Here is a 23324-nt window from a genome sequence, read left to right as displayed (position 1 = left end):
AGGTTAAACAAAACAACAATTTGTAAAATTTAGATGAAACACAATATAGTGAAAACATCACTGGGATTTTTTTACCTTTGATTTCTGCCAACAGATCCCTTTCACCCAAATCTAGGTCGTGATATATTACACCACCTGTTTTAGAGACGCCACACACGATGAAAGACACCATGTTTCTACGCACTTGTTTTCATGCAGGTACATGTGATTCATTTCTGCTGCTCCCCACCACAGGTAGACAGCATGTGACAGTAGTGACACGCCCCCTAGTGTCTCATGTGTGCCAGGGCTCCAGGACTTTGATAACCTTGCCGTTTGTCCGCGAGCTTCACTGAGGGAATGTGACCGTGTCTCTGGATGTCCTCCTCCTCCTCCTCCTCTCAGCTTGACTAATTGTTGATGCAGCCCGGAACACATGGTGACCGGGGCGCATCCTTCCTCCGGCTCCCCGCTGATCTCTGCCCGCTCGGACCCACGATGATGAGCACCGAGAGCACCGGAGGAGAGGACGGCGGAGAGCAGCCCTGCATCCGCCTGGATCCCCCGACGAGCACGCACCTGCCGGGCAAGGCGACGCCGACGGGCTTGACGGACGGCAGCCCCAAAGTGACGGCGAACGGGGTGCACGACATAGAGGACCGCATCCTGAGGATCACCGGCTACTACGGCTACAACCCGGGGTACTCCAGTCACAGAAGTGAGTGAGAACGAACGAAAAGAAAGTAGAGTGATGGGATCATCTGTGGATGTTCCAGTGTCAGTGTCAAGGTGTGAGGATTAAAGAGAATACGGTTTTTAATGAGATGTTAAAACGTGTGCGTGTGCGTGTGTGTGTGTGTGTGTGTGTGTGTGTGTGCGTGTGTGTGTGTGTGTGTGTGTGTGTGTGTGTGTGTGCGTGCGTGCGTGCGTGCGTGCTATCAGGGGATTTAATGATAATAAATAAAACAAATGGTGTTAATGCAGTGCCAGTGTGTGTGTGTGTGTGTGTGTGTGTGTGTGTGTGTGTGTGTGTGTGTGTGTGTGTGTGTGTGTGTCTGAACAATGCACGCATCTTCCTCCCTTCCAAATGAGTTGTCATTTTAATTAGGCAATTGCAAAATCCACCGCTTTTACAACCTCAGCTAACTGGCCTGTAATTATGGCTGTTATGGAGCAGCATGATGTCGATCACTGCCACTACTAGCTGGAGGCTGAGTGATGCTGCACAGGTCCATCCATCTGTGACACACACACACACACACACACACACACACACACACACACACACACACACACACACACACACACACACACACACACACACACACACACACACACACACACACAGTGTATCTGCGTGATTTCAGAGGACATTACATTGACTTGCATGGATTTCATGGAGACTTACTCTGACCTTAACCATAGTTACTACTTACCTAAATCTAACCATAACCCAACCTTAACCTAAACCTGAACCGAACCTTAAAACATCACTTCACATCCCTTTAATGTGACTGTTTTGACAGATTAATGTCTCCATGACATGAGTAATACCAAACACATGCACACACGCACGCACGCACGCACGCACGCACGCACGCACGCACGCACGCACGCACGCACGCACACACGCACACACACATTTTGACTTTGTATTTGACTTCCATATATTATGATATAGGATATGACCATGACCAATACAAGACTAACCCTAACCTTCACATAACAACAATCCACATATTACCATTAACCTTAACCAGGATCTCAGAAATTATTTATTATTAGTTTTGCCCAGTTAGGCTACCAGGCTTTGGTCCCAATGAGGCCTACTGGTCCTGTCAAGGTCATTGTTAATACTGGAAAAGGTCCTAAGAGGTAACAAAACTTAGTACACACACACACACACACACACACACACACACACACACACACACACACACACACACACACACACACACACACACACACACACACACACACACACACACACACACACACACACACACACACACACACACACACACACACAAGAACAGAGAGAAAACAAATGTAATACTTTCAGACAATGCAATTACACTGCAAAGTGTTGCGCACAAATTATGCAGGCATTTTAAATGAAATTTCAGACTTAATCTTTTAGTCTGTGGCCCAATGTTGTCCAGATCAAAAACCGCCACGTTGGTGAATCTGTGCAAACAATCACTTGTGTGGCAGCCTCATCTTGAATTCCAAATGTTTTAATGAAACAATCAATTTCCCTGATGACAAATGCAGCAGCTCCTCTCCTGATGTTTGTGAACACCAGCAGCTGTTTCCCTGACGTGCATGAGATACGGCCACTCCTCAATACCGTTCAGCTTCTCTGTCATTTTCATTTTGTCAACGTGGTCTTGATTGGTGGAGCAATACTCTGAATTTTGCTGACACGAAGACAATGGCTGGGACTCGAGGAGAGAGCTGATCATGCTTTATTTATTTTCGGGAGATGATCTTTAAAATCTCGCCCTCCAGTCCATTCTCGGTGTGGCCGCTGCCAGAAGAATTATAACACGAAGAAAAAGAGCAATGATTGCAATGCTCTCTGCTCTTTTTCTTCTTCAACAAATGCTTTATGGTAATAAAGCAAGGCGTGGAGAGCAGGAATTTACAATCTCTCTAGCATCAAGGCGTTGTATTAGGGACTTTCACTTTCTGTTTTATATTCGGCCTGTACATTATATATCTTCATCATTAAACGTGGGGATGAACCAGCACTTTTCTTGAATAAATCCCCCTGAAATATAAAGGGTCATCTACATCTATATGTGACCTTCCTGTGTTTCACATGCTGATACACTTCACCACTAAATAAATTGATCTTGTCACGCAAGCTCCCCAACATCTCCCTCTGGCAGTTACATAAAAGAGTAACTATAAAATTCATGACTTAGAAACACACGTAAAGGAGCGAGCTGCTCTCTTGATGTTGGGATGTTGTTTTGAATGTGACGTTCCTCCACAAATCTACGACCTTGACACCCCGTGACATAATGCACCAAAACTCTCAAAGGAAATGTGAGTATGCAAATCCAATCACAAATCACCAGTTGAGGCGTTTTTGTTTTTTTAACTGAGAGCACCTCAGTGGATTTTAAGATGGAGGCTGAGTAGAAAGGAAATGAGTCTGTCTCTTATTAACGGCCTCATTTGCAGGGGTGACAGTTGCAGCAGATTAACCATGAATTCAATCAGACACTTTCATTTGGGAAACACTTTGATTAACAGGGGGCGCCCAGAAATTAAAATGGAAAACAGATTTGGCATTTTTTAACAGTTCAAGGACCTTTGATACAAAGGCAATTAAATGTAGCCGAGACACGGTTTTTGGCTCTTGTACTGAGAGTGGAAATTAGGTTAATTAAGTTCTATAATCAGGCTTGTTTTTCCTAATTCTGTGACGGCCGTTGAAAATACAACAACGAAGTGAGACGGAGGTCATTTCTGTCCATTAGTGAAGTTCTTATTTTACTGATGCTTGTATGATAGTAAATATTAATAAACTTTATCTATATAGTACTTTTCATTCACTTTTGCATAAAATGCGACTAAAAGAACATATTAGAACAGTATATAGGTGTTAAAAGAATCAAATATATGGAAATAAAGTGTTAAAGCTAGGTTAAGATTACAATAAAAGGAAACGGTTGAAGAAATTAAAAGCTGGATCATAAAATGTTTTAAGCACATTTCTAATATGTAGGAGGAGTTTGTTCCAAATCTTTCCGGCATTATTACAGAAAGCTGCTTCACCGTATTTTTGATTGTGTTCAGCAAGTTTGTAAATATCAACATATAGCCCGTTAAGGCAGATAAGATAATATTATTCTCAATAGAGCTGTAAAGCTGATTCATCTAATAAAGTGATTAAAATATTTTAAAGTTATCATTTTGACTTATTTCGGCTTTTCAAACGTGAAGATTTGCTGCTTTTTTTTCTTTTATATCACGGTAAACAGAATATTCTCGAAATACACTTCTAAGCTTCGGGGGGTTATACGATTGATTACTGTAGAAAATCATAGACTGAATAATAGAGAAAATGAAAATAACCGTCAGCTACAGCCCAAGCTCTCAGCATCCAGGCCTCTATCTGCTCCCGGCCTGCTGTGTACTCTAGGAGAGGGAAATGAAAGATGTGGTGTCGTCTGTGATGGAATTTTCAGTATAAGGAGCAGGTGTGGATTGTAATAGCATCTATACTAAGCCTATAAAGCCATCGGCGAGCGGAGAGGTTATTTGATTTGAGAGACATTTCCCATTTCCCTGATAAAATATGCCATCTGTAGCCCTGTGTTCCTCCATCTACCCGTCCCCGGATTTCTCCGCCTGCCACAGTTAACAGTGGATATTCCAGCTATTAAACATGCTATTACCAGTAATGTCAGCCTGAAGGAGTCCAACTAAACTGCTCATCTACAAGCCCACCGTCCTCTCCGATGTGCTATTTTTCTTATTCTCAGAAAGGAGAATGTGAAAAGTCACAGTTTCACATTTCTGTTTACGCGATTGCAAACTTTGAGCTGAGATTCACATGTCCCTCAGGGTGGCAAGTATTCTTTTCCATAAAGTGTGACGAAGACAAAGGAGCACGCAAATAGAACAGTGGGCTCATCCTGCCAAGCCTATGGGGTAATGATATATTTAGTAAGATCCTGTTGCCAGTTTGTTATTATTGCCATTCGCCATCTGCGGTGAATGAGAAGATGCCTCCGAGGGGGACTGTGGACTACATTTGGGGACAGGGTCTGAGATGTAATCCATACTGTACAGTTATGATATAATGGAATAAAAAGAACAATAACCTACTAAAAAAAGACAAGGCAAGGTGCAATATTTCCTGTTGAATTGATAGCAGCTGTAAGGGGAAATCGTACAGGATGAAGGAATGAAGTTGGAGATGGATGAAGATAAGAAAAGCCATTCTAGTTTTTAAGAAGTTAACATGTTAACAGCTGTATTGCCATCACTGAATCTGAACTGTCCTCACATAAAGGAGGATTATAAGCCTACAAAGCCAAGGTGGCTGCAAACCAATAGATTATATGTGGAATTTCTGTATTGGACGAATATGTCAAAACTTGATCTCGTCTCGTCATCATTGTTGTGGCTTTGTTTCTTCCACAAGACGCTATCTATAGCTTCATTACTCAACCTTGGTTCCTATACAGATGCAACAGAGAAAAGAGGACTCTCTATTATAACACAAATATGTGGTGAATTCTTATTCTTATCTCATTCTATGTCATCCTGGGTGAAGAGGTCTGAAAATAAAATAGCGAAATAGAATAAAACTAAATTAACCCAATAGATTCAAACCATAAACATCTCTGAACCAGTACCACGGCAATAAACACCAGCATATTGGAAAAGCATCTGCGGCTCCTGCTGGAGCAGATAATAATTGTATGTGCGTAGTAAATGCTTCCTCAGCATCTCCTGGGAAGCCATTACCAAGATTTGCTGTGTATTATTTGGAATAGATAATAGCTGTCTGTGAGGCTGGCACGCTCCCTGCTGAAGTAACTAGGTGCAGCACAGGAGAAGTGACAGCTTCTGGTAGTGGCACTCACACTCGGCACTGTACCGGTGTTCAGTGCTGGCACGACAGCGAGACAGCGGCACAGCCAGGCACTCAGGGAAATTATGAAGGAAAGGCAACAATTTACCATAATGCTGAGTTTGAATGCACTTTAGTTGATAGAAAACAAGATACACACATTCTGTTGCTTGTACTGATTGGCAATTCACTTTGCACTTCTGAAACCATCCATGGCCATTGTCAACAGCAGGTGAATCTTGACTTTCCTCCTCAAGCGTGGCCTCAGACGTTCTCTATATATGCACGCACTTATTTTGGACCGTCCCGTTCCCATGCCTGCTCTCTCTGTGCTATTTATAACCAAGCCCAGCATCGAATGGGATATGAGCTTTGCCTGAACGACTGCTGGAGAGCTGTTAGCCTCACATTCTCCTGGGGGAAACGAGCAGAAACACCCGGCAAGTAATGGGTGCAGATGTTTCTGCCCAGGAGCTGCAGAAGTGCTGACCTGTGCTCATGCAACTAGGTCTGAATGTGTTGTAGTGTTGCACGTTGGGTGACTAAATGTTGTGGGGGGTTTTTTGGCTTGCTCCAGCAGTTTGCTTCATGGTTGAGATGATTTTCGTGTGAGGAACTTTTCTGCTATGTAAAAGTCTCATTACATAATATGAGAGCACAATGTGTGTGACTAGTCTTTCCATCAGGCTGAGCACGCCAACATTGGTCTTGTCAGCAGTATCACACTGCCCTCTAGTGGTCCTATAATCCTACAACAACAACAAAGTGACCTTCACGCTGGACAGTAAACGTCGGTCATTTTCTAATTACAACCCTACATGTGTAAATCATCAAGACTCATGACTCACACATTTTATTTAACATGTGTCTGCAGTGGTTCACACACAGAGGCTGTATAAGAAAGTAGCAGGTTGTGTGTCTCCTGGACCTATTGCATAATTTACTGCATATTGCAAGACACTGCATGCAAATTGGAGCTAGCACTTGATCTTGTTATTCAAAGCAATGCTTAATATCTGCTATATATCCAGGGGGACGTTTCATTTCAGCTAAACCCGTTAAAAAGAATATTGGCCAGCGCTGGGAGACCTGCGTCCCTGAGACTTCTGCTGTCACAGCTGATCAATATGGGGGGACAGGAATTCAATTAGTGTTGCTCAAAGCATTAACTCAAAACTGTCACTTGACAAACTCAGCAACAATTCGCTGGATTGCTGATTGGTATTTGAGTAATGTGATTGGTTGTAAAGTAAGAGAAAAGGTTAAACCTCTTCAGTTCAGTGTCATCTCAGAGAGATGTGTCATTGCATGTTCATATGTTGCTGTATGAAAATCTAATTTTCTGATTTGTACGTGATGAACAATTTCATAATGCCATAAACTGAATCAGGCAGCTCCAGGAAATATTCCAGCAGTGTGCTAGTTAGTTTTTTGGCAAACCATAGACTGCAAATTAAGATTGACGACGTGACTGCTCCCAAAAATTGAAGCCAAAAACGTCTTGATTGCCTCCTGGTGGCTGGCTGCAGTATAGGCCTTAAATCCTGCCTCGTCCATGTTAGTGAATGGGACACGGACCTAACTAAAAAGTCAAAGCACACATCCAATAAAGTTTTCTCAAAGATGATTTCTGTCATTTTATATCACACAGATTTACTGTATGTACAAGTGTGGATTTTTCTGGTAAGCTTGGTTTGAAAGAGTTATTTGACAGCCGATCTTGATTGGTCAGGCGCGTGTATCCACAGGACCTTGTTACCGAGGCTCCATCTGCTGATCACTACTCTGCAGACTCTGACATACAAAATATGCAACTGTTCACATGTTAAACTACAACCAGTAGCACATAATTCTATAAATCCACATCGAGACAAATTGCACCAGGGGCTCCCCCTAACAAGCACATTCAGTCTGTCCTGTCAGAAGTTCATACAATTCAGACATCACTGTGAATAGTTTTCATGTCTGTGAATTATCTTACATTGTTTCTAAAAGACACTTTTTAAGCGTTTTCAGAACCTCAAATTTTTCATCTGCAAATGTATCGAAACCTCATCACATCAAAGTGGAACTGAATGCATTACAAGAGGCCACTAAGGATAAGTAAGCACAGGTTGGTGTTATGGTGGTGGAGTGTTTAGCGCGGTAGTTTGTTGAATCCCAGCTTGACTATGTCTGGGGCCTTTCTGTGTGGAGTTTGCATGTTCTCCCCACGCTGATGGGTTTGTCCAGGTTCTCCAGCTTCCTTCCACAGTCTGAAGACATGCAGATTGGGGTTAGGTTGATTGGAGACTCTAAACCGACGTGTAAAGTGAGAATGAATGGTTGTTTGTCTCAGTATGTCGGCCCTGCGATACGATGACCTGTCCCTGGTGTACCACACCTCTTGCCTAATGTCAGTTGAGTTTGGCTCCAGCTCCCCTGCCGGCCCTCAAAAGCTAAGTGGTATACACAATGGATGGATGGAAGAACAGGTTGAATTGGTAAAGCCTTATCAAGGAACATCCTCATGTCTTGTGCACCTGTACTGCAATTCATCATATCTACCACTAGGTGTCCTCATCTTCTAGTGTTCCCGACTACTTTGAGTTGATGGTTCACATCTTGAAACATCTAACAACCAGACTTTTTCACTCAGAGGTTTTCTTGTCCACATTTCTACTGAAAACCGCCTCCTCCTCCTCTTCCTCTGTAGTCTCTGGTGCTGGTCCTTGTCGAGATGTGGTGAGTAACTGAGAGGTGCCGGGGACAAAGAGCCTCGCACCACAAACCGATGAGTGTCTGTTCATCTAAATGACAAAAGAGCCTGAATGAGTTGGGTGCATCAGTGTGCGCAGAACACTCACTGTTGCTATGGAGGTAAAGAGAGGGGATGCTGTATCATTTTCTGTTTTGATCTGTGGATGCAGCAGCACCACTGTGTTACATACACTCATTTTCCAGTTTATTAGGTACACCTAGATAAGTGATATTAAACTTAATATGGTTATTTTGGAGCTGTGGCTTGTTGTGCTCTTGAATTGTGTTGTACGCTGCAGCGCTGGATGTGATGTAGATGTGTGCTATAGCATCGATCTTGTGCTCTGGTAAGCTTAAGTAAGATACCTAAAAAACGACATGTTGTCCTGAAAACGCTTGGTCTAATATTTGACATTGAACCGTAGCATCCCTGCTCCAGGTAGTTCTCTTAATCTGATGGTGATTAGCATCCTGGGCTCTGCTGACTAGATGGTTTCTCTGTCCCCTCCCTGTCTAGCTGTTGGCTCCACTCATCAGCAGAGCTATTTTTAAGTTTAACCCTCCTTGTCTCAGGGGATCCATATACCCCCAGCTCATCCCCTGCTTACCCCTGACCAAACATTACTATCAGCCACGCTCCGCGCACAAACGTTTTAAACACAGCTCCACCTCAGGATATCGTGCATTTTGCATTTGTGTTCCAAAAATACCCTGCCACTGCTCTTAAAAAACAAAGAAAATGACCATATTGTTACCTAAATGTGGCCCTGCATCATTTCCACTGTAACAGCCCAACAGTAACTGTGCTGTGCTGTGCTCTCAGCCTGAAGAATGCACAGGAAAATACTCTGATCTGCTCTCCTCTCTGAAGAGGAGCCAGATCTTTGGCTGATGAGCCCTGGAGAGTAGAGGCAGCCGAGAGTGGAGGTACCCACGGTGATACTGATATAATGACAGAGATCCTGGACCAAACATGACTGCATAATAGCACTCGTTTCGTCCGGGACACTGCGCTCACTGCATTGCATGTATACTGTTGGGTGCTCTCTTTTTCTCAGGTCATAGCTCTGCTGTTCCTGGCTCGGCAAGTATCGATTTTTACCGGGGTTGAACACTGCACAGCATAGGTTATATTAAGATTATATTACAGGCTGCCAGGCCTCCTGTGTCTGACCACATACACTAGATACTGATATGCCATTGATGTAAAGGCCCACATAATAATCAGGTCCATTATATCTTCAGATAGAAAAACCACAGCCGGAGATAAAATGGTCTGAGGGCTTTCCTTGAGATGGAAACTCCTGACCGCAGACCCCAGGCTGATTCACATGACCCAGACTGACACTCCTCATCTCGGGTCCATATCAGCTGCTGATGGGAGGATTTCCCTTGACTGTGCAAAAGGGATAAAACAAGTATAAATGTTAAGAAGGTAGCAGCATTATAACGTTAATATTTAATGTAAAAATGCACCACCAACAGTAAATGTCCTCCACAGCAGATTTTACGTAAATATAAGTGAGGAAGAATGAGTCAGAAGTGCTTACAGAAAGTACAGTAATGAAGCATAAATGTGGTTCAGGCAGAGTCAGCACAGGCTGATCGGCATCATCTGTGTCATTCATGATCCACAGCCACTGACTGGTTCACAGCTAACTAATTACTAACTAATACTAGTGTAGGTGAACAGCTCAGTCACTATAATCTTAAGCCTGATATGATCATGTCAATGCAGCTCAGCTCCCTCAACCATCGTGACATCCTTATATGCTGTTATTTGTTATTATTAATTGAATGCCCTGTATATCTACCCATGCCAAGGTGGTTATGTTTTCATTGGGGTTTGTTTGATTGTAAGCAGGGTTACGCAAAAAATGCAGAAATTTGAGTGGGGTGGGGTTCATTTTAGAGTGGATCCATTTTTTTTCACTTAATGTGACACGGTGAAATATTACGTCGGCCTTGGAGGAGATATACGCTCTCTGAGTGGCCTTCTAGTTATTAGGTGGGGGGTTATCCCAGTTGCTGCTCTGACTCTTTGAGAGCCCTTCCAAGTGCAGGTCCTTTTCTGTCAAATCCAACGCTACATTTCATTTCAAAGTGTCAAGTTATTGATTGGGTTTAGGTTGATTGGAAACTCTAGGGTGAACCCTGGCTATCGCCCAATGTCAGATTGTCTCCAGCTCCCCCCACGACCCTCAAAGGAGAAGCTGTTTAGCAAATAGATGGATGATTATAGTAGACATTAATGTTAGTGATCAGGTTCTGCTATAGGTTGAACTGCTACTTTAAACTTTATCTATACAGTCTTCATAATGTCTGCATTGGATAAACACTCGTTGAGTAGAATGCCCTCATCCAAACTTTCACAATGTAGCCTACAATTCTTGAGTAATTACTACTTTTCGACTCTGTTGTGTAGAACATGAGCTCTAATGGGCAACAAAGTGTTGATGGAGTTTGTTCTCAATTCAAGGACAATAAACAGATTGCTCGTTTTATTGTACTTTTGAGGAAAAGTGAATCAGTCCAGTAGCAGACAACTGGGGCTGGTTCAGATGCATGAGACTAATTCTTAATTTAAAGTGGAAAATTTAGCTTTTAAGCTTAAAACTCTGGTTCAGTATCTTAAAATGTGTGTAAAATGTGAGATTTGGATCACGGCCTCCTACATGCACACTGTGGAATATGGTGTCATCATGTGGTGGTATAGGGGTGTTAGAGGGCTTCATATGCCTCTTGAAATGACCTCAGTGTGTGACAGAATGAGCATCTATGGGATTGCCATGAATTCGTGTTATGTGGGCAGGAAAGTTTCATTCTTTTTTTAGAGCTCATCTGCAGCGGTGAAGGCGACAGGAGAGAGCTCTACTAATAATCCGACTCTTAAGGAGTAGTGAAGAGCTGCGGAGAGGGAGGGAGAAGTAGGAGGACGGAGGACAAGAGTGTTTAGAGAGAGTTGAGGAGGGAAGAGCGAAGAGGAGAGCCTGGTCAGGTAGAAAGGGGAGGGGAGGAAGATGGAGCAAAGGAGGGGGCAGCAGCTAACGCAGCATAATTAGGACGGGCTGCTTGGTTACCTTCCAAACAAAGCTGCTGATTTGTGGAGCAAACGAAGAGGAGGGGAGCAGCGTAGTGAGACAGACAGAAAAGAGGAGGAGGAGGACAGAGAGAGAGAGAGAGAGAGATGAGGGGAGTGATTGCGCCATGCCACACACACTTGAAGCTCAGTCTCCCTTGGAGACAGTGGCAGCGTTGGATCACGGCATGACAGTGAAACAGTAGAGTCTCCACTTCACTGAGCTGTCTCCACCGAGCTGTGTCCCCATCCAGACAGACAGAGAGAGAGAGAGAGAGAGAGAGCAGCAGGAGGCCTAACAGTGAGAGCACTGGGCTGGAGAGGAGCGGAGAGTCCGGACTGGAGCGCTGGAAGAAGAAGACAGAAGAGTTGTCAGAGATCTGGGAGGAAGTTGAGGGGGGGCAATCAAGAGCGCGGAGACGGAGTGGAGGAATCAGGAGTCTGAGGATGCACGGTGCTAACAGGAGGAGCTGCTGAGCACACACACACACACAAACACACAAACACACAACCACACACACAACACACACACACACTGCCCAGGGAAGGACAGTGTGTTGTGCCCCCAGTGGAGGATGAAGAAGCACTCAGCCCGAGTGGCTCCTCTCAGCTCGTACAGCACTCAGGTCCTGACCTGCCCCATCTCTGAAGGTAAACTGACAGACCAGAGAGAGTGTGTGTGTGTGTGTGTGTGTGTGTGTGTGTGTGTGTGTGTGTGTGTGTGTGTGTGTGTGTGTGTGTGTGTGTGTGTGTGTGTGTGTGTGTGTGTGTGTGTGTGTGTGTGTGTGTGTGTGTGTGTGTGTGTGTGTGTGTGTGTATTGGCATGAACTGAGTCATTGGCAGCACCAGATCAGATAGGCTGCTTCCAACTATTGAGTACTTTTATTTTTAACGACCAGCACTTACTTACTGACGTCATGGTGTCCCATCAGGCACGTGCAGGGAATTGTCAATGAGTGAACAAGTGTGATGCGGTTGTTTACTTCTTAAATCTGAGGCGTGTTTCATTCACGTGTCATAACAGTAATTTAAATCCCAGAAAAATGAACACAAAGCAGTTAGTTGTTCTCTTGACTCTCAGACTTCTTGACAGTTCTCTGGATGGTGTAAACACACATTTGTATCACTGCAGTTTCCAGTTGGCAGAGTAGAGAAGCTCAAAGTGTTGACAGGAGGTGTAGTAGTGGCAGCAGCATATGTGGTTTGTGTTGTTTCTGGCTGCCCTGTGTAACCTGGCACGGAAAAACAAAGAAAAGGCCCAATATCATGCAGCTGCTCCCACATCTGTTCACCTGCTCTTCCTTCATGTAGCATTTCAACTCTTCAGCATCCTCATCACTCAAAGCCTAGAACATCACCTACCCCTCCACCCACACGCACACGCACACACACACACACACACACACACACACACACACACACACACACACACCCCTCTTACTTTAGTATAAGAGATTAGGGAACGATACCGCTGATCACTTTTTCATCAGCATCATCATAATTTTGGTTAAAGACTGTTTGACCCTGTAGCACAAGCCCACCTATGGCACTGCAGACGTGACGGCGAGCTTCAAATTGAATGCAGCAGGGCTCCATCCATCAGTGTCACCGGCGTGCAGCGTCAGTGGTGACGATAAAACAGAGGATAGATTGAAAAGGTTCGAGCGGTGTACTGCGTCACACGGAGAGGATGAGCGTTGTTAATGGACGCCAGTAGTGAATGATATATACGTTGTTGTTTCTGTGATGAAATGGCCCTTTAAAGCCTTGAAATATACTTTTAGCAAACTGTGAATACAATTTTTTCTAAAACTAATGTATTTGCATATAGTAGTATTATAGGTTTAAAATGTATTGCCTGTGGATTGTGTGTTTTAGCTTGTGTCAATTCCAATTATAGGTAGATGCTTTAAGTGGATGTTCTGGTCATATTTAGCCGTGTTTGTCTCGTGAGTCTATATTTTTAGAATTGAATTAGTACTTCTACATGAACATATTTTTATTACATAAACCTTTGGGATTTCAATTTTAACAGAGCCAAAATGTATCATATTAGGTTTTAAGGAAACATCCCTGCTCTCTCCTTTCCTTTTAGCAGCACTGTTACTCAGCAGTAACACGGCGTGCGATGAGAATATCATTTTGGCCACGGGAGCTGCTTTCGTGAGGCAGGGGAATAGTAGAGTTATAATATTACTGCATCTTGGCACTAGATCAGCCTGTAGTGGCTCTTACTTCAGCAACAGAAGAGCCTGCATCCAACACTAAAAAGCTTTATGTTCTGTCAGCGCCATGAAACACAAACCAGACTGCAGGAAGGACGAGGAGGAAGCAACACAAAAACAGTACAAAAAGAGCTGCTTCTCCTTTGCAGCGAAATCAGATCTCAGTTTTTTCCAGTTTGCAACCACCAGCCTCATTAGGTTGATTGAGGATCTTTGCTTTGACAGAATGTAATTAGACCAAATCCCTCGATGATCCTGTAGAAACAAATCTGTATCCCTGTTGAACACTTTGGCTTCGCTGCGTTCTGTGGACCTGCTCCCTGCTGGGGTGAAACGTTTAATCTGAGAGATTTTTGAGGTGATAGATCGACTAGAATAAACTGAACAGCTAAAGAGTCTGAATGATCCATGGGAGTCATCACACTTTCTGGATGCTAAAGGTTTTCATTGCTAGTTTAAAATGTGTTTTTTTAATGGTCTCATGGCCTCAAACACAACGATGAGGATAATCCAGTATTGATGCAGTGGTGGAAAGTAACTAATTACATCTACTTGAATACACTTAAAGAAACCTGTACTTGAGTATTTTATTGTGTACTCCATTATTCTTTAACTCCAGTACCACTGTATTTCTATTATGTTTGACAGGATGATTTTCAGATAAAGATTTTACATACACACAACATTATGTGATAATGAAACACAATGTTGTTGAATTGTTAAAGACCAAACTTGTGGTTTCCATCTATTATGGGTTGGGACCCCTAACAGAAAAGCAGTGAGTAGTCAGTGTCACTTGTCACCTTTCAGAGTTGTTGTGAGTTTTTACCTCCAAGGTTGTGTTTGTTTGTCTGTTAGTTTGCAGCCTTACACACAATCTATTAGACATATTACCACAAAACTTGGTAAAAGGATGCAGTTTGCACCAGGGAAGAATCCATTTAATTCAGGCTCGGATCTGGATTAGGATCCAGGACGTTATTATCACATTCTCCAACATGGCAACATTTTTGTTGATTAACCAGAGAATAATTTATGGCTCTAGATGAAATAAATCAGGCATGTTCAGGGGTTAGAAAGTACTTCAACCTTGACCAGCCGCAACACTAAAATACTACTTATACATTGACTCATGAGTATTGATAGTCTAATAACTTAATAATAAAATGATATCAGCCACACCTGCTAATTTTCCTCAGAACGTTTATCTGATATTATGTCTGTACTTTAGCTCAGGTATAAGGTTTTAAATGCAGGTAATGCGAAATAAGGAGTATTTTTACATTGGGATTTCAGTACTTTTACTTAGGTAAAGAATCTGACTGCTTCTTCCACCGCTGCAGTGCGTGACTCTCGAACCTGTGACTGCATGTTCATTATTCTTTCTTTGGTGTAACAGCTACAGCCATAACTTCACTTTAATAGTCTTACTGGGTGCCAGCGATGATCTCGTGCTTTGTTCAGGCTGATCAGATACATTTGCCAAGAATGTAGAGTTTCTTCTCTGACTGAATGCAGTGACCTTCGAGGGGGAGACGCTTATATCTGCTTACTTTATCATTAAAAGTTTGGTATTTAGTAAACAGGGGAGCTACACTCATTAGATGGTAGAAAGTTTGATCAAAAACTTGTTACTTGATCAAAGGTTTTGTGTCCTAGATGCTGTGTAACAGTTTATTTTAGGGTAAAAATAACCTAATCCACTTGGTCTCTCATTGCCTGACGTTATACTGCTCCTGTAGAGGGGAAACACAAGTTCCAGTGCAGCGCAGGGCTCCAGTGTCTATAGCAATGATGGAAATGGCAGAGCTTCACGTGCTGAGTTAGCAAAAGAGAGCACAGGCAGCAACACCCCGCACATGTCGTCTGTTATGCCTGCCCTGGTGTAAATTGATCACGCTGTTGAAAGGTAAAGAACGGATCTGAGCTTTCGTTCTCTCCGGAAATGCTCACACACACACACACCCACACACACCCACACACACTCACACACACTCACCACTTGACATATTCTACAGTACAGTTAAGATCCAGCAGACATTCACTTCCGCAGTCCATTACGGCACTACGGCCAAATCTGCCATGCGTCACTGGCATAAGATTAAAAACCCACAATTTATTTCTGCAGCAGGAATGTACCGACAGTCAAAAGAGAGGCTGCCAAGGTTGACATGACTTTCTTGTAGAGTGTCACGTGGTTAGTTCTGCTCTCATCAGGTTTCTGTGCACACCTGGCCACGACGGTGCTGCATCATGAGGTGACAAAGATATTTATGACATGCACGGTCACGATGCTAACCCGACACATTTTTAACAAAGCTTGTCACATGTGTTTATGACGTTAGTGCAAGAAATGCAAATTGTGGAAAAGATCCCAAAGGACGATTAATCAGTGAATGCTTTTGTGCTGGACCCCAGCCGCAGGCCTGGCTACATTGTAGTATAGGTATATACACTAATTAAAACAAAATACTGAATATGCAAAGACTGGACAAAATATGTTTCCAGTGACATTTTGAAACTACAATGACAATCATACCTCTGCAAAGATCTCTCCGTCTCCTCATTCTCCTTACATGAATGGGTTCTTCCTCCAGTCATGCGCCACCCCTGCGGGAAATTTCATGGAAATCAGTTGAGAGGGTTTTGCATAATCCTGCTAACTAACAAACGAATAGAAAAAACTAGAATGGCACTCAGTAGAGCGAATACCTTCACCAAGACCCAAGCGTTCCCTTAAATTCAGCTGCACCAAAGTTCACACACTTATAGAAATCACTCATCAAACTATGGTTTTTTTTTTTTATCGAGATCAATGAGTTATTCTCTGAGAAATCAGCGAAAATGTCAAAATACTACTAGATTGCAATGTTAAATAAAGTTGATAAAAATATTCCTGGACCCACACCAAAATGAATGGGTGCTTCCCTGATCCATATCGCAGCCTTCCCCCAAGTGTTGTCGAAATCTTATCAGCATAATCACACACACAAACCAAAAAAACGATTGGACAGGTGTGAAAACATAACCTCGACAGAGATAATCAAATCTAAGCAAAAGTAAATTTGTCCAGCACATGGTCTAATATCTGTGATTCTCATCGAAGTTTGAACAGACACTAGAAAACAAGCTGCAGATGGTACAATCCACTTTCTTCCCCCCCGTCTCTCGTCAGGAGAGGATGGCTCCGAGTCTCACGCAGAGACACCGGGCAGCGAGACCAGCGGAGAGAGCCAGTCCAGCCAGACCTGCACCAACACGGCCCTGAAGGTGCTGGGAGGTCTGCTGGTGGTGCTGTGTGTGTCTTCCTCCTGGGTGGGCACCACTCAGGTGGTGAAGCTGACCTTCCAGTCGTTCTCCTGTCCCTTCTTCATCTCCTGGTTCAGCAGCAACTGGAACATCCTGTTCTTGCCCATCTACTACTCTGGACACATGGTCACCACTCGAGAGAAGCAGACGCCCATACAGAAATTCAGGTAATTTACCTACAAGATCAAAACTATATATATATATATATGTGTACTAAATGACTGCTTAACACTGTTAAAAGGAACTGAGTTTTCTCTACATTATTAATGAAAGAGGCCTCTTTAATTGGCATTCACACTCAGTTGTGCCAGTATAGTCAGACACCAAAATATAGGGAGGTTGTCAAGTATTTGTGTTTCTATGAAGCTTAATAGTGGAAAGTAGAGAAGAAATCACAATGAGAACCAGGTTATACTTAAGCTGCTGCTCGCATTTTAAACAACACCAAGCATAAGGCCCCTATCTCTCCAATTCCTGCCTCCTATCACTGGCAGCCATTTACATTTAGGATTGATTTTAAGATTATTTTAATAACTCTTAAAGCTCAGTACAGTCTGGCCCCCAGTTATATTACAGAGCTACTAACTTTCTACACAACAAACTGTAATCTAAGATCTTCCAACCACTAGTTCTCCTACTAGTTCTTAGGTCAAGGCTGGTAACCGAGGGTGACCTGGCTTTTGGCATCAGGATCCTGAGGCCCTGGAATTAATTGCCTGAGAATATTCAACTTGTCAGCACTTTACCTATTTTCAAACCATTGCTTAAAATATATATGTTATAGAAAGTTCTTTTAACTCCTGATTTTTAACTTAAATTTAATTTAATTTGTTATCTTTCTTATTTTTGACTTATCTTGTTTTGTTCCGTGTTGTTTTACTCACATGAACTTTGTTATGGAATAGTAAAATCTCTACGTGCGGCCCCAAGAGACCCTCCTGCTCTTCACACTCAAAACTAAACCACAAGACTGTCGATGATGAACCGTGCAACTAAGCAACCAAAATTTCCCTCCTCTAAGCCTGGTCTTCTTTATAACTATAACTTTCTTTATAAGGCTAAAACTGAACAAAACACTGTTCCAAGAGGCATCATAGGACGACACAACTTCCGTTACCCTCCTGTGGTGTTTCTCTCTTTCAGGGAGTGCAGTAAGCTCTTTGGGGAGGACGGGATGACTCTCAAGCTTTTTGTAAAAAGAACAGCACCTTTTTCAATCCTGTGGACTCTGACCAACTACCTGTACCTGCTGGCCTTGAAGAAACTGACTGCCACCGACGTCTCAGCGCTCTACTGCTGCCACAAGGCCTTCGTCTTCCTCCTGTCCTGGATCGTCCTCAAGGATCGCTTCATGGGCGTTCGGGTCCGTATGAAAACACCAAAACACTGCAAAATGATTCTGAGGCAGATACTGATCACTCACATAATCTCTACCCCTGCAGATTGTGGCAGCCATTATGGCCATCACGGGTATTGTCATGATGGCCTATGCTGACGGTTTCCACGGTGATTCCTTTGTGGGCGTGGCGTTAGCTGTGGGCTCAGCCTCAACATCAGCTCTATACAAGGTCAGGCTGCAGGTCGAAGGGTGTTTGATTATCTTTTAATACTCGTACAGTCACTCACATTGAAGGGTCGTTTTTTTTCTCCTCACCAACCAGGTGCTGTTCAAGATGTTTCTGGGCAGTGCCAACCTGGGAGAGGTGGCTCACTTCCTCTCCACCATGGGCTTCTTCAACCTCATCTTCATCTCCTGTGTGCCCCTCATCCTCTACTTCACCAAGGTGGAGCACTGGGGCTCGCTGTCCTCACTGCCCTGGGGATACATGTGTGGACTGGCAGGACTTTGGCTGGGTGAGAGTGCATGTACATCTTCGAGTGGGAGGGTCATGGCTCCATTCATGTGTTTCCAATCGACAAGGCAGAGCAATTGTTTTTTTCTTTCTTCTCCTATCTAAAGTTATGTTCACATACTGTTTCCCCACACCACATTTGTCATATCTGAGTCACCTTCACCATACACACAGGCTTTTAAACGCAATAAAATGTGCAATAAAACCTATTAGAGATACGTCAAAAACATTCATACCTTACTGAATTCAAATTATTTCAGCTACACATTGGTATATGTTGTACCGTACAGTGGCTGATTATACACTATCCTCCTACGAAAACATATTTAAGCCAGTTTAATCTCAATTTTGTGCCAAGTCCTAAACACCCACCCCTAGATAATAAGAACATTTTAGAAAAATGCCTTTTGTAGCAATGTTAACAAAGATTCAAAGATTCCTGCTTCCTTTGGCCTGTGTCCCATCCCTCCACTAGGTTTCGTGAAAATCCGTGACGTTATTTTTGTGTGTGTGTAATCATGCCTATACAAACAAACATACAAACCAACCAACAAAACAGACAGTGGTAAAAACATAATGTCCTTGACAGAGGTAACCAGAACTAAATTATTCACAAATAAATTTGTCAATCCACTGAATGATTATTCATCCATTAACTACTAATTAAATTGTTAGTCAGTGTTTTCAACTTCTTTCGTGTCTTTTACAGTGTTCAACATCTTGGTGCACGTCGGTGTGGTGCTGACCTACCCCATTCTCATCTCCATAGGGACACTGCTCAGTGTGCCGGGCAATGCAGGTACGGTTTCTTAAATATGAATAAGTATTACCGCCAATTCACCTATTATTATTTCTTGATTATTATGGTGGAAAATAACAATGGTTGTAAAATGAGAGTGAGTGGTTATTACGGACGCTGTGGTTTGGTATTGAGAGGTCAGCACTTAGGGCCACTCTAGCAAACAGATGACGCAGCAAGTCTGGCTCTCTCATCCTGGAAACCCAATCATCAATGTGCCTCAACAGACCCTGCAACTCTTCTCTCGCTGAGGGAGGATCAGGTTGCCAAGGCGACACTAAATGCCTGCAGACACATGTTTTTTTTCTTCCTTTAACCATGATGGATTGTATGAAGGTCAGTGAGTTATGCCAACTCGTCCCAGGGCTCCAGACCGCAAAGACACAGAGGATGAAGTGGATCGCGTTTGCTCATTATAAGCCGCATTTGCTGCACTCATCCCCTACAGCCGCAGTGTCCTGTGGTTTATCTTTTACTTGATGTAATTAATCTCTATTTGTTTTTGTCTCTCTCTCTCTCTCCCATCTTCTCACCCTCCCTGCTCTCCGGCTCCCTCCTCTTGTCTTCGTTCACCCGCTGCAGCCGTAGATGTTCTGAAACACGAGGTGATCTTCAGCGTGGTGCGCCTGGCAGCCACCTGCATCATCTGCCTGGGCTTCTTGCTCCTGTTGCTGCCGGAGGAGTGGGATTCGGTCACGATGCGTTTCCTGGCCACCATCGCAGACAAGAAGTCGGAGGAACATGGCGAGGAGCTCACAGAGTCCAGCGTCCACACTCGCAGTCGGGCAAACGGCACTGTCTCCATTCCCTTGGCGTGACGCGGTCGTGACGACGTGAGCTCTGCTAGGAGCCTCTGTTAACCAGTCGTGATGCTCTGTGTGCTCATGCCCCTCCATCACCCACCCCAGGAGGTGTGGCGGGATGTTCAGTCCACATGGATCCACCATGAGGAAGACAGGAAGTATTGTCTTCAACTTTAAACTTCTCTCTGGAGGTGCATCTCTGTCTCCGTCACTTCATTGCAAGAGGAGAAATGAGAACATTCATGGAAAGGGTGGAAAGTGTTATTCACTTTCTTGAAAAATTTGCCACGCTCAGTCCTTTTCCTTGCACGCACCCAAACCAAGCGCTCACTTGCCTCCCCTGACCTACTCTGCAGACTGTATTCTGTGAATATAAATATTGGCAGGGCCAGTTTGGCTCAATCTTATACGTATATTTATGATATTTAATTAGAGCTGTTTCAATAAGAGTATAAATTTTAAGCGTTATAGAATAGTATTATATCAAAAAATGGAAATTATACTATGTGTAATGTACAGGATCTTTTGCTTTTCATAATAAAAGATTTAAAACCTTCATTCACTGCAGCATATTACTAGTTTTAATCTTTTCTTGTATGTAACTTAAAAATGTGTATTATTAAAAATAATCATATTTTATTATGTTTTTTTTTCTTCAATTAATTTATTTGTTGCCCAAGAAGATGCAAATATTGTCGATCCGGCTGATAACATGTTTTTTATAAAAGTCCTAGTTTACATTCACTTCAACATACACTACAACACTTAAACAGGTTTAAGCTATGCTATTTATTTATTTTCAAAACTATAAATATAGCATTGTACAACCTAAACTGTCACCACCATACTTGAAGGCCAAGAAACAAGGGGTGTGATTTATACAATATTAGGAATATTAAGTGCATTGCATTGATATAGCAGCAATGACTGCAGAATTCTCCTCACTTTATATGATGCAATGCTTTTCTGTGCTGTGCGTAGCTGTCCATGACACATATACACACACTGCAACCTGAAAAAAGGTCAGAATGATCATTTCTACTATAATTAATGGTCGTGCACAGATACACACAGTCTGTGGTAATAAAGCATGCCTATCTCTCTGGCAATAGTAAAAGCTCATGGGACCAGTTTGGCCTATTGGGCATAACACTGAGTGACACGCATTGACTTTCACATAACATTGTGACAACACACGCACACACACACAGTCACATCTCAGTACAGTCAGTGAGGTGAGATGTTTAATGAAGCATTTGCTGAGTTGACAGCTTCAGTGGCATTTTAACATACCAAAATAAATGAGCTAGAAGAAACAAAGGAATGTGTAATGTTCAAATTCTAATTCCATCAGCAACTGTGTGGACGCTGATAAGAGACGTTAAAACACAAAGGGGTCTTATAAGATGCTGCTTCAGCCACAATAACAAATTTTAGTACACATTCTAATTCACTACTGAGACACTGGGGAGAGAGAGTAAGAGCAGAAAATGTAGAGACTTACAACCCTCTGCTACGAGGTCTGGTCATATTACAGTTTAAATGCCAATCAGCAGCATTTGGTCCAAAAGGGCCGAGCATTCAGCACTTTTAAACGGAACATGAGACAACTTGTAGTGCTCCAAACAAGCTGAATAATTAAGAATATTAATAACATGGCTAAGAGTGGACAGCCGCACGAGCAGCTCTGTCAGACTTTACTTATAGGCACTGCAGTGCTTTCGAGCTACTGCTAACATCAGCATGTTCCATGCATATGCTCAAAAATGAAAATACAGTTTTTGTATTGACCTGATGGAGGCCCTAAATGAACATTCGGTGCTTTAACAATTCATCCTCTGGGCTCCACTTGTATCTGTACCGAATCTCACAGCAATAGCTGATGAGATTTTTAAAAATAAAAAAATATATGTCAACCTCATGGTGGCACTAAAGGAAACGTCAGGGTCATTACGATTCATCCTTTGGGCCACGAATGTCTGCAAAAATAAGGTAGTTCCTTATTCTAGCATGGCTCATTACCAACAGTATGTGTAGGGGCAGATAAAAGGGGCAGATAAAACTCCAACATGCACCCTAATAACAGTGTTTGTCTTCTCCCTGTTGTTTTCTGGGCCCTGGTAGAGTCACAGTTTTCACTCAGTTAATAACTTCCTGAAGAACCTGCTTCTCTCTTCAACCCTCTGGGCTCAGGAAAATACCAGGTCCCTTCAAGCATTAACTTGTGAGTTACACAGAAACCTGTAGGGAGAGTTGCCATAGAAACCTTGCTCATTATAATGAGAAAGTCAAGTATGCCGGCAGGATCAAGTACGCATCAAGTCTTTTAACCATAACCAAAAGTGTTTATTGCATTTGTACTTTGGAACCAGCCGGAGATGCTTCAGGACAAAGTTTCCCAGTGGGGGAGATCGTGAAAGGGCCACTAGGACTGTTTAGAGGCAGCTGGAACAAGTGGGACTCGATGATCAATTGAATTTGTGGGTGAAGTTATTCTGTAACTGAAAGATTTTTTGAGGAGAGTCTTAACATCACCAGCGGACCTATAGTGACAGAAGCTCCCGGTGAATGACGAGAAGGCAATGAAAAGGTGAGATTATTTATCAATTAACACACAACTTGAAGGACGGATCTCACTTGCACTGGACAACAAGTACTTCAGCGTGAGCCAGAGAGCAGAACAATGGGCTCTACAGACTCCAGACCCAGGTTGCGTAAAGTGGCTCCATGTAATATTCCACCAGAAGAACGGGGACCACTCAAACCCCAGTGGACCCTCCCTTGTCTGCCGGTCGCCCTGGAGCAGCCATCAGGGTCTTTGGGACGGAGGAAGACAACCTTACCTCCGCTGAAGCAGGAAATAACTCTTTCCTCACTTTCAGGTTAGTGGAAGTCTTATTCATTTGTCTTTCTTTTTTTTTAAAACATCACTTTGTGTTGTG

The 23324-nt window shown here is 43.1% G+C and overlaps 1 protein-coding gene across 2 annotated transcripts; it reads left to right on the top strand.

Annotated features, from left to right (window-relative positions):
- Positions 1–224: 224 nt before the first annotated feature.
- On the top strand, positions 225–20938 carry slc35f4 (solute carrier family 35 member F4). 2 transcript variants are annotated; one of them, XM_034575882.1, is made up of 7 exons: positions 225–697; positions 16794–17094; positions 18071–18290; positions 18370–18495; positions 18589–18781; positions 19490–19579; positions 20162–20938. In XM_034575882.1, exons 1-7 carry the CDS (start codon positions 400–402, stop codon positions 20395–20397), a joined length of 1464 nt encoding a protein of 487 aa, XP_034431773.1. In that variant the 5' UTR covers positions 225–399; the 3' UTR covers positions 20398–20938. The 2 variants fall into 2 exon arrangements, with proteins under 2 accessions (XP_034431773.1, XP_034431774.1); XM_034575883.1 differs by lacking the exon at positions 225–697 and adding an exon at positions 11042–12044.
- Positions 20939–23324: the final 2386 nt, after the last annotated feature.

The sequence above is a fragment of the Hippoglossus hippoglossus genome, chromosome 22, assembly GCF_009819705.1.
Source record: "Hippoglossus hippoglossus isolate fHipHip1 chromosome 22, fHipHip1.pri, whole genome shotgun sequence".
Taxonomy (NCBI): Eukaryota; Metazoa; Chordata; class Actinopteri; order Pleuronectiformes; family Pleuronectidae; genus Hippoglossus; species Hippoglossus hippoglossus.
Note: the sequence above shows the minus strand (reverse complement) of the source record. Positions and strands in the feature narration are given on the sequence as shown.